Below are 11,350 nucleotides of genomic sequence, written 5' to 3' on the forward strand. Positions count from 1 at the left end.
AATGAACCTTTATTGTCGGTATGCTAACAGTGATATATAAAGTAGTAACAGTGCTGTTATAGTTTAGTACGTCTAAAGGTACCTTTAAATAGCCTTTGTTTTAGCCTCTGTTTATGGGATCCTTTGGCGCACGTGGCGAGGTGTTCTGTAAGAAATGGCACCCTTTATGCTAGCTTCAAGCTAGCAGTAGCATCGGTTTTAAGGACGCTCTGATTTTAAGCCAACCTATCAGGTTTTTGGAGATGATATTAAAAAAGTGTTAAGTTACATTTTTGTGTTTTTATGAAGGTCGAAATTTGAAAGTATGTTTTGAGGAACCCTTTAGCATTTGTTTCTAAGATCTTAAACACAAGCTAAAGCTAGCCGTCACCTTCAGTTCAGGGGTCACTGAGGTGTACGTGTCTGGGAACACTTTCATTCATATTCTCTTAGGTGTGTTTGAGGTACCCTGCAAGAAGTCCATCTTAATTTATGCTTCAAGGTCATAGCTAGCATTGATCGGGGAAGCCGTGATTCTGAGGGTTAGCTTTAGCGTGATTTTGGAGATAGCTTATCGTAACTTACATGTTTACCATTTGTGGTTTTTAGAAGGTTCACTGAAGTGTTTTTTAAAGATTCCTTCATGGTGAGTTTCGAGGTACACTTTGGTTTTTTTTCTTCAACATATGTTTGAGATTCAGGAACCTTTAGCGCACGTTTCATGCTACCGTTTGGAGTTTGTAAGAATAGTTTGATCATCAGTTTGAGGCCTTTCAAAGTGTTTCTTAATGGTTTGTTCGACGGTTCCCTGAAGTTTCTTCTTATTTGTTTCATGGTATCCTCTTGTGTTGAACCTCACTGCATTAGTCAAGGTAATGGTAGCATGAGTTTTTAGGTACTTTCAGCATCTCTTTGAGGCAGTGGTTTTAAGATAGCCTTTAGCATCTGTAAGATAGCCTTTAGCATCTGTTAGAAACACTGAGCATGTTTCTCAGTGTGTGAAAGAAGGTACTCATCAGGGTCAGTTTTAGGTACCTTAAGTATCTGTCCCATGCTGTTTTATTCAAACCTTCAAGGTACGTTTTACCGTCTGCTTTCTGTAACTTCAGCACACGTTTGTACAAAGGTGCCCTCTGGTTCTGTTTGAGGCTACTTTTGATTTTGTTTTGAGGTACCTTTAAGCGTGTTAGGAAGGTACCAGTAGCTTCTGTTTTCGAGATGGTTAGAAGCTTCTTCTTTGTCTGTTTTATGTACCTTTAAAACATTTAAGTGACCGTTTGGCATTTCAAAAATTTCCCCAGCAAGTGTTTGTTTTCGAGGTACCCTCTTGCTGATGTGATTCTGGTCATTCTAACCTTATTTCACCCTCTCACGTTCAACAAGTTCTGTCTCTTTGGCTCTCTGTGCAGCTTGAATATCTAAACAATCACCGCTTTTAAGCACCTTAAAGTTCAGCTGCTATGTTGCTATCTGCATACAGAAACCAGTCTGAATTTGAACCCATATTTATTATTTCCTCAGCGGGCTTCTCAGAGACCAGCTGCTGAGGCCCGCTCGGGCCGAATTACACCGTCACCGGTTCAGGTAGTTTGTACAACAACATATGTACATTCAGATAAAACATCAAAACATGAACCTTAGACCAACATTCATAATCCTTGAGTAACCTTTATATTTTTAACATTCCAGCCATCTTTTCAAAATAAACCTCGACCCAACCTGTTCTTCGCCTGCGGACGCTCGTCACAGACACTCTGAGATATAATATAACCAAACATCTTCTGAAGCTGAATTTTTCTGAGTGCATTCCAAATACAGATTCTCCCATCGTCGTTTCATTGTGTTTGTGGTACATATTGTCAGCAGGAAGTAACTTGACCCTGAATAAGAGCTGATAAGGAACCAGTTTATACCCTGATGAGTTTTGGTGTGGGAGCGGAGATCCATCCCAAGACCACCTTCTGTTTCAACACACTCCTCAAATAAAGATCTTCTTCATCGATGCCAGCTGATCACACACTTCCTCCAATGTCCTTCCTCCTCTCTGATGTGGCATCTGATCTACTTCCCTATCCGGGTGGCGCCGGCCTCCTCCACAGGCCCCTCCCTCTTGGACTCCATGGCTACTTCAGTGTAGGCGACCCCCGGGAGCCCCTCTGGCTCTGCGCTCTGGCCCTCGGCCCCAGCCTCTGCACCCTCCTGGCCCTCTGCGACGGCTCTCTCCTTCTTCAGCTTGATGCGGAAGGTCTCTTTGCTCGGCGCCTTCTTGGCGATGTTCTCCTTCAGCCTCTCGCCGGACTGTTTCAGCCGCTCGCCGGCTTGGTGCATCTTGTCCCTGCGCTCTTGGGGCATCACCTTATCTCCCAGGTTGTGGAACTTGGTGCCCAGGCTGTCTTTGGTCTTGTTCATCTTCTCCTTGGAGAAGGCGGCCTTGAGGGTTTCTGTGCTCTTCGCGACAGACTTCTTAATGCGTGCGGCTCGCGACGGGTCGGCCTCGTCCAAGCTCAGGTACTCCTCGTCGGAGGAGAGGTCGGCAGGGATGTCGTACGAGTCAGGTTCGATCTCCAGTCCATCCAGGCCGGTTCCTTTGGGAGACTTAGTGACGGCGACTGATGGGATCTCCGTCTCACCCTACGGAGAAGAAGAGAGGTCAGGAAAACAGCGTTTAAATCAAGCAGTCTCACAATAAACCATCAGAGAATTGGAAACTAAAAATTACCAGTTCCATTACGATACTCTCTGCACCAATACTCCCTGCAGCTTCACCTTGACTTTTGGTTCAATTATATTTGCACCACTGCCAAGAAGTCTAAGCATCAATGTGTCTGTGAAGATGAAATCAAAAATATCAACAAAAATGTGTTTTGATTCGAGGAAGAAGCACGCCGTCAGTAACAGCTCCACCATCCGATCTCTAACCCACCAACTCCGACCGTCATTAGAACCCGATCGCAGGAATGTTTTGGCTTCGCTTGGAGACATGTCGTCCATCTTTACACACAGACAGTCAATGATCAAGACTTCAGAGATGAAAGTGATATCCTCTCATCTCGTCTCCTCTATCAATAAGAGATTCATTTCTGTGTTCATCGTTGATGCACGTCCACTTTGAAATAATGTGATATTCCTTCGAGAGGCTTCATCAGAGCTGACCTGTCTACAGGACGCCGGCTCCTTCATCAGATCCAGTTTGTCTATTTTTACCGACGAGGAGTAACTGAGACTCTCCGAGACAGGAAGCTGCTGGCAGGAACAACACCTGTAATTCAAGATGGAGGCTAATAATAATGACTCCATCTGATTTCAGCGGAGGAGGAAGAACCTTCGGTCCAGACTGAAATACCTCATCGACTGTTTGTGATGAAATATGTTCCAGACAGAGAGGAAGATAAACCAACCAGAGGTTGTCTTCGGGTGGGGTATTTTTTTTAAATGGGGGCCACGCCCTTTTATAAAGATTTCCCCACCAATAGGCTGATAGGCACGATGATGGTATAGCCACATGGCATTTAAAATTCCACCACTAGGGGGCTCTCAATCAAAACAATAACAAAAGATGACGTTGAGGCTGGCGGGGAATCATGGGAGTGATTCTCTCCGCTGCTCCGATTTAGTGTAAAAATTCTACATCTTTAGTTTTTCCATCGAGTTCAGGCTTTAATCTGACTGTGAAACAACCCGGCTGTCATTGGGATCCTGACATCTAAAGCCAAACAAACCGCCGCCTGCTTGCTCCACCCCGCTGCGCCCTACATCTGACTTTGGATGTTAAAGCTAATTAATCCTAATTAGACTGACGTCACCTGCACAGATCACGCTCATTAATCAGAGAGCAGTCGCCGCAGAGCGTCCCGACTCTGTGAATGATGCGATCATCACACCGGGGGAGGGGGGGGGGGTTTGGGGTCGAGGCGTGAACTGACGCCCTCTGCTGGCGTGCGGTCTTCATGCCTGTGATCGGTCCAGCGCGGAGCACATCGAGGTTGTCTGTCAGCACGATGAAGCGGGGAATATTTCAAACCTCCTACGCTGTCAGCTCGGTGACCTCTGGGTTTCTTTGTGTTTGTGCGTCGACTCACATTCGTGTCATTGCTCAGCTTCTCTCATTGTCTCACAGCAGAAAGATCACAAAGTGAAGTCCATTAACTCGTCCTAAATGACGCCCCGTCCTCTGATGTCCAGCGTGGTGACAAACAGCCGAGGCGGAGAGAGGCCCCGGGGTGCAAACCAGCCGACATTTATCTTTTTCTTATTACTGTTCCGGCCTTCATTATTCAGCCGCCGGCCAACGACTGCCTCTGACAAAGCTCCTGTTGCTTCCCGGTTAAATGAGCACAGCTGAAGCTCTATATTAGGAGATGAACGGAGGCCTCAGAATAACCGACAGCACATCCGTCATGAAGAAACTCAACACTGGGACTGTCTGAGAGAAAGACTGAGCCACCCGGGAGCAGACCTGGACTTCACCAATATAAAGAGAGAGAGAGAGAGAGAGCGTGGAAACAGGGATGATGTCGTAGCCCGGATTGAAATCAGACACTGAGGCGAGGTTAACATCGAAACTTGAACTCCTTATTGATCTGATATCTGATATTCAGCGTCTGTCTCTTTAAGCCCGTCATCTTGACTACAGTCTACTCTGAGTCGTTTTCATTGGTGGGAGTAGGAGAGCGAATCACTCCCATGTTTCCCTGCCACCCTCAACATCCTCAACGTCATCTGTTTTTTTTAAAATTTGCATTTTAAGAGTTAAATCTTATTTCGTGTATTTTTATTGAGAGCCCCCTGGTGGAGGAATTTGCATACTGTGCATTGAAGTTTTAAGGTGTGTGAAGTATTTGAAAACAATTTAATAAATAATATCACAACAAGCAAAAACAGATGTATGCACTTCAGATTGCTGAGTGTAGGGTGGGGGGGGCAGGAGTTTGCACGGCAAGTAGGGATGATTGACACCCCTCTCTCTCTCTCTCTCTCTCTCCATTTTCTGTACATTGACCTCGGTGTTAAGCTGCCATGTTAGAGGCTGACTCTGGTTGACAGCAGTTTATAGCGTGTCCCGGTTGGCAGCGAGGCAGAATGCTGCGGTCCCAGAATAGTTCTCTCTGTCATGGAGCCACAGCAGCTGTTAGCAGCACATCGCAGCCCGCTGCACGCTAAACGCTAAACGCCAAGCCCCCCCCCCCCCGCCCCCAGCTCTCTGAACACTGACTGTAAGTCTGCAGAGATGCAAGTGTTCATCTCTGATGCTTCGTCCATCTCCAACATCAGCAGGGTCTCTCTGATTGGCTGTGGCTCCTCCAAAGACCCTTAACCATTTCTAAATGGACGACTACATGATGATGATAGCAAACAATTATGTTGATGTTCTGGAGACGTTTCCTCAAGACAGGTGAGGAGAAGAGGAGAAGAGGTTACTCCTCCTGAACAAGGACCTGCTCATCCACCAAAACAGTTCATGAAGATCCACCAAAGAGATTTTGCAGATTTTCCCCTTCATGACATTACAAAGGGCAGTAGCCCCTCCCCCAGGTGGGTGACACTCCCACAGCTAGGTGTTTGTTCTGCCCTCTGAGTCTGCCTTCTCACCGTAAACAATAGGACATGGAGCCAGAAAGCAGCGAGTACACCCGAGCCCTTCCAGAGAGGGGGCGTGGTCAGACACAGCTCATTTACATATTTAAAGCTACAGGCGCAGAAACACACAGTCTCGCTCTTTGTATGACTGCTGCATCCTTTAACAGCTCAGATCGTGGTTATCAGACACAACAGTCCATGTTTGTTGGCATTGGGGGTAAAATTAAGTAACGGATCAGAAATAAAGTCGGCTCATTCCCTCTGACAGCAAAGTAACGAGGTTTCTCCTCAAATCAGCTCTGACTCAATTCATTACTGCACGTAGGCGGTGAGAGAGGAGGGGGTTGTAAGGAAGTGAATGGTGGATGAAGAGCGACGCTTAAGAGCCCCCTCGACTCGGCAACACTGGCAATTTATAGGAAAGCCTCCTGGAGGGGCGCGTTAATCAGGTCAGGTGGAACAGACGAAAACAGGATGATTCACTTGAGAGTTTGCGTCGTGATGTGCAGCGCGGAGCGGAGCTCTCTGAAGCCGAAACAGGAAGAAGTGACAGGGACAAAACATCCAGCTTAGTCGTCTCAGGACACGGAGGGTTCAAAAATAAACAAGGCGAGAACTCCAAATAGATGCTTCTACCTCGTCCAGACGTAAGACGGAGAGAGAGAGCATGCACAGCTTTTATTGTGAAAAAACAACAAAGAGGGACAGATTTTAAAACAGTAGATCCGCACTGTATTTGTAATTATAACATAAATAATATTGCTTTTTTGGTTTATGTCCAAGAGAAAGCCAGCAGAGTAACCACGCCCCCTCACTGTCGAGGTCACAGTTTATGATAGCGTGCATTTTGTCTCATTCGACGCACATCTTCAGGAGTTCTTTTTACTGCTTTTCAAATGTGAACATGAGTGGATCAAGTCGCACTGACTATTGCACGTACTTCCTACATCGACTCCCTGCAGAGCAACAAAATGTCTCCCCATGACCTGAACTCTATCGGCCAGGTCTACACCTCCTTCCTGAGAGTCTGACCTCCTGCGTCACCTCCAGCCCAGCATCATTTAAGAGACCGTCCCAGCACTCCTCAAACGTCTGCATGTAAAATAAATCTGTAAAGAGTGATGAGGTCAGAGACCAGACGACAAACGATAAAAACGTGAAATTGGTTTTCTCTTCAGAGTCGGATTTTATAGTTTCATCCTTTAAACAAAGAAAAACGTTAATCCCTATAAGCTGTATTTTAGTTTGCATTATTTGTAGTTTTCTGTTTCTTAATCCAACATCAGAAGGAACTTTTAAACTCAAATAGCTCAACTTTTAACACACGTGACGTTAATCCAGTGAATCTGATGATTGATGAACTCTAGGATTGAGTAAAACTTCATGACTTTTAAAAATGGCTGCCACCAGTCTCAGTCGTCAGTGGTCACATTTTAACCTTTAAGGTTTTAGATAGTTGGCGTCTATGAACTCGTGAATACGACCGTTAGCTCGTTGCTCACCTGATAGATGACCACTCTGAACTTGTTGCGGGTCAGCAGCTCGTCCTGCGTGGTTTCAACCTTCTTGACGCGAACGTTTTGGTTCTCGACGCGCGACCGCACCTCCTTCACGTTGGCGCTGACCTTGCGGGTCTTCTGCAGGAGCTTCTCCACCGTGCCGCTGGTGTCGTTGTGGTCTTTGGCCAGTTTGAGCACGTCGCCCTGGATGGTCTTGATGTTGTTCTCCAGGTCCTGCTGGCGGTCCTCCATGCGCTGCTGGCAGGACTGGACGTTATCGATGATGCCCGCCACGCGCTCCAGCAGAGACAGTATAGTCAGGGCGCTGATGGGGTTCCCGTCCGCGTCCTCCACCCCGACGATCTCCAGCTTCTCCTGCACGCCGGCTGTGCGATACTTGTGCTGATCCATCGCAGTTTGGATGACCTGACGCTTCAGATTTGTCTGGAAGTTGCAGAAACCGGGTTTAACGTCAACAGGAGCGCTGGAGTTAGCAGAAGAGAGACCAGAGAGTGGACGCACCCGCACCCAGCCGCTGTGTGCCAACTCAGGCCTGGAGAGAGGAGAGAGGGAAAACTCCACCTCCGCCCTTTTAAAAAAGGCGTCAGGATCCAAAAGGAACCTGACTTCAACCCTCCTCTGGATCTGTGCCGGCCACTAAACTCAGAGCGCTCACACGAACCCCCCCAGCTAAAAATAAAACTCTTTGTAAGGCGACGCTCAGAAATGAGGGGATGATAGAAACCCCCGATCACCTCCTGCTCTGCTATCTCAGAGCCACGCACTGATTCATAACTTTCCATTCTTCGCTCGTACACTTTATGCTAACAGCTGAAGAGCTTGTCAACACCGGGCCAGGTGTCGCTCTGCAGCTCCGCAGTGAGAAACGCAACGACTCCCCGGGTGTCTCCTCTGATTACACCCAGCTGGAATCTTTCCGGGATTAAAACATTGCAGCGCTGCTGTTTTTACAGTCCTGCAGGCTCCAAACATCGACGGGCCCTCAGAGACGACTCTGATGAGCTCGGCGCAGAGTTGATGGTCCTCAGTTTGAAAAAGTCATGAACCTGCTTTTCATCTATTAATAACACAGTGTTCAGTGTCCATAAATACACCATCCAATGTGTTAAAAATAACACTCACTGATGAATGAATTGTCACAGGGTGAGTTTATGTGACTGGATCTGACGCAGGTCTGTGCTGGTCTTAAATGAGGCTAAAGGTACCATGTGTTAGGATACCTTATGAGACCATGTGATGCTTTTTTACGAACAATTAGCATTCAGGTGTCGTGTCAAGTCCTTAGTGCTCGAATCCGGGATTACCCGAGTCTGACTGCTGCCTCTTTTATTCTTGTGCATACACGTTAGCATTTGTTAGCTCGTTGAGTGTTTTGTCATACTTGTATTTGTGGGAGCTGGTGGATGGGGCGATCAGTGTGCTGTTTTAGAGATGACTGGGGAGCTGAATCTGTTCAACTGAAGCCAGCAGCTGCTCCTGTTTCTTAATAACCCACCCCACCCATCCAGTCCCCCCCCCACCCCCCACCTTCATACCACCTCCGGGCTGTAACTCTATATTTACTGCAGGGTAGAGCGCCCTGAGTCCCTGCCTTGTGTAGAAATGTGGAAGCACACACATACATTTGAAGAGTTGGTAACCTCTGCTCTGGTTCTTGAGTCTGCAGACAAACAGATTGGAAAAAGGAAAAAAAAAGAGTTGAGAACATCACTCGTGATGTTTCCTCTCCTTCGCTCTGACAGGCGGGTATCGAGGGATTAATGAAACATAGATGAAAACCAGATTTAACCTCCTCACACCTCCAAATACCTAAATCAAACAAACTTGTGAATTATAATATAATAATTAATTAAATAATAATGTTTTTTCTTTTTTCATCTCTGGGCCAAAAAGCTGGAGTCTGCATTTTATTTGAATCACATTTCATTAATAGGTTTCTCTGTGAAATCCAGATTAAAGGTCACATATTCTGTTAACTCCTCTCCTCCATCTTCCTCTAGTCTGTCTACAAACCCCCCAGTGATGAGAAAAGTCCATCCTCTCCGTCTTCTGCCTGCTCCTCTTTTCAGAAAATGTGTGCTCAAACAGGCCGTTTGGAGATGTTCCCTTCATGACATCACAAAGGGCAGTAGCCCCTCCCCCAGGTGGGTGACACTCCCACAGCTAGGTGTTTGTTCTGCCCTCTGAGTCTGCCTTCTCACCGTAAACAATAGGACATGGAGCCAGAAAGCAGCGAGTACACCCGAGCCCTTCCAGAGAGGGGGCGTGGCCAGACACAGCTCATTTACATATTTAAAGCTACAGGCACAGAAACAGCCTGTTCTGAGCAGGGCTGAAATAGAGGGGTTTATAGACATGATCAAATACAGGATCAGAGTGGATTTACAACAACACACTTCACTTAAAATGATCAAGAAGCTGATTTTGTTAGCCAGTTAATGGCATATTCTATATGTTAGCATCAAGCTAGCAAACTAAGATGCACGTGAGAGAAATTGTGCCACCACTGGAGATCATTACACCAGTGGCCAATGGTTGCAAGATCTGATGAATGTACTTTTGTCCCTACTGGGCGACATGAAGTTGACAGTTAACAAACAGCCTACTTTAGTTAAAGAGATTCAAACCCTCACAGGGATACAGACGGGTTTCTCATGAATAGAGCGCTAACATTTAAACCAGTCAGTGTTTAGTATGGATGTAGGACACGGCGTCAACTGAAGCAAAGAGTCTCTTGTGACTGATCACACAGGTTGTTTATCTATGCTGTCAAATCTCTTTTTCTCAGAGGATTTATGTAGAAGAAGAAACGAGACGAACTCTTCCAGGACAAACAAATAAAAATGAACACAGCATAAATAACGAGTCAGCTGGTTTGTTCTTAAAAAAAAACCAAAAAAACATTTCCTTTTTTTTATTTTGGCAGAGACCTTAAAATGGCCCCTCAAGAGTCTACATGCAGAATATTAACATGTCAAACACATTCTAGTCACATTTAGAGAAGTCACGGCTGCAATGGTGGACAACACGTAAGAGACACGTCGCTCAGCTGACCGACGACTTGTGAGGCGTCGACCCGGGGCGTTACAGAGACACAACTCCTGCTACAGAACATAAAGTCATAAACACGGAGAAGACAAACCTCCCTGAACTGAAACCTTTTTGACCCTCAGCGCAGTAATTTGACTCCCCGGCTGATTCTGCGACTCTTGAAATGGCTGATTTGAAAAAGCGTTTACGCAAATTTGGGATGCAAGGTGGAGAGCTTTGGGAGTTTAATTCTGTGCAACCTGTTAGACATCCAGTGTACGCTCAGATCGAGAGAAAATGGCTGAGTGTCAGGATGCCAATAAAGCCTCTGATTGGACAGTAGAATCAACCCAGAGCATCCGACGCTGGCTTAAAGGAAAACATGGATGATTCACCGTCTTAAACTCTTTGCATCCTGACATGTGCACAGCTGGTTTTGGTCCAAACTTTCACAGTAAAAATGCTGGTGTGACCGCCGCGCCTTTGAGCTTCTTCCCCACACGTGAATCTGTTTTTTTTTTCAATTTGTCGTCTCCAACATCTACGTTTAAGTTCTATTCACTCTTTTAATTTGAGTCCTTGAAGCTTTAATTTGTTTGAAATGGCAGTGGCATGGAGTCGATGCATAGTTAATAGGCAGACTCTCCAATCAGCCTCTGGGATTAAAAAACAATCTAAGTCTAAATAAATAATAAACGCATATCAGGGCTGTCAGCATCAACTAGTTCATCACAATGATTTAACGTCTGAAATGAACACATTCATGTTGTTTTTCTATCCATCCATTTTCCACTGCTTATCCGCAGACAAGCGACGCTCAGACTTCCCTTGCCCCAGACTTCCCTTGCCCCAGACTTCCCTCGCCCCAGACTTCCCTTGCCCCAGACTTCCCTCGCCCCAGACACTTTCTCCAGCTCTCGCAGTAGGACCCCGAGGAGTTCCCAGGCCTCCCGAGGGAGACGTCCAGGAGCCACCTCAGCTGACTCCTCTCGATGTGAAGGAGTAGCAGCTCTACTCCGAGCTCCTCCCTGGTGACCGAGCTCCTCACCCTATCTCTAAGGATGCGCCCAGCCACCCTACGGAGGAAGCCCATTTTGGCCGCTTGTATCCGAGATCTCGTTCTTTCGGTCATGACCCAAAGCTCATGACCATAGGTGAGGGTAGGAACGAAGATCGACCGGTAAATCGAGAGCTTCGCCTTTCGGCTTAGCTCCTTCTTCACCACGACGGACCGATACAGCGAC

The 11,350-nt window shown here is 46.6% G+C and overlaps 1 protein-coding gene across 1 annotated transcript; it reads right to left on the minus strand.

Annotated features, from left to right (window-relative positions):
- Positions 1-1,468: 1,468 nt before the first annotated feature.
- On the minus strand, positions 1,469-7,689 carry cavin4a (caveolae associated protein 4a). Its single transcript, XM_079348116.1, has 2 exons — positions 7,059-7,689; positions 1,469-2,610 (listed from the first exon to the last, which is right to left on the minus strand). The coding sequence occupies exons 1-2, from the start codon at positions 7,464-7,466 to the stop codon at positions 2,041-2,043; spliced, it is 978 nt and encodes a 325-aa protein (XP_079204242.1). The 5' UTR covers positions 7,467-7,689; the 3' UTR covers positions 1,469-2,040.
- Between the last annotated feature and the right edge of the window lie 3,661 nt (positions 7,690-11,350).

This window comes from Symphodus melops, assembly GCF_947650265.1.
Source record: "Symphodus melops genome assembly, chromosome: 7".
Classification (NCBI taxonomy): Eukaryota; Metazoa; Chordata; class Actinopteri; order Labriformes; family Labridae; genus Symphodus; species Symphodus melops.

Coding starts and splice junctions, on each gene's coding strand:
- cavin4a (XM_079348116.1), bottom strand. CDS start 7,466: ATGGATCAGCACAAGTATCGCACAGCCGGCGTGCAGGAGAAGCTGGAG. Junction 2,611..7,058: donor TCAGAGTGGTCATCTATCAG/GTGAGCAACGAG, acceptor TCTTCTCCGTAG/GGTGAGACGGAGATCCCATC.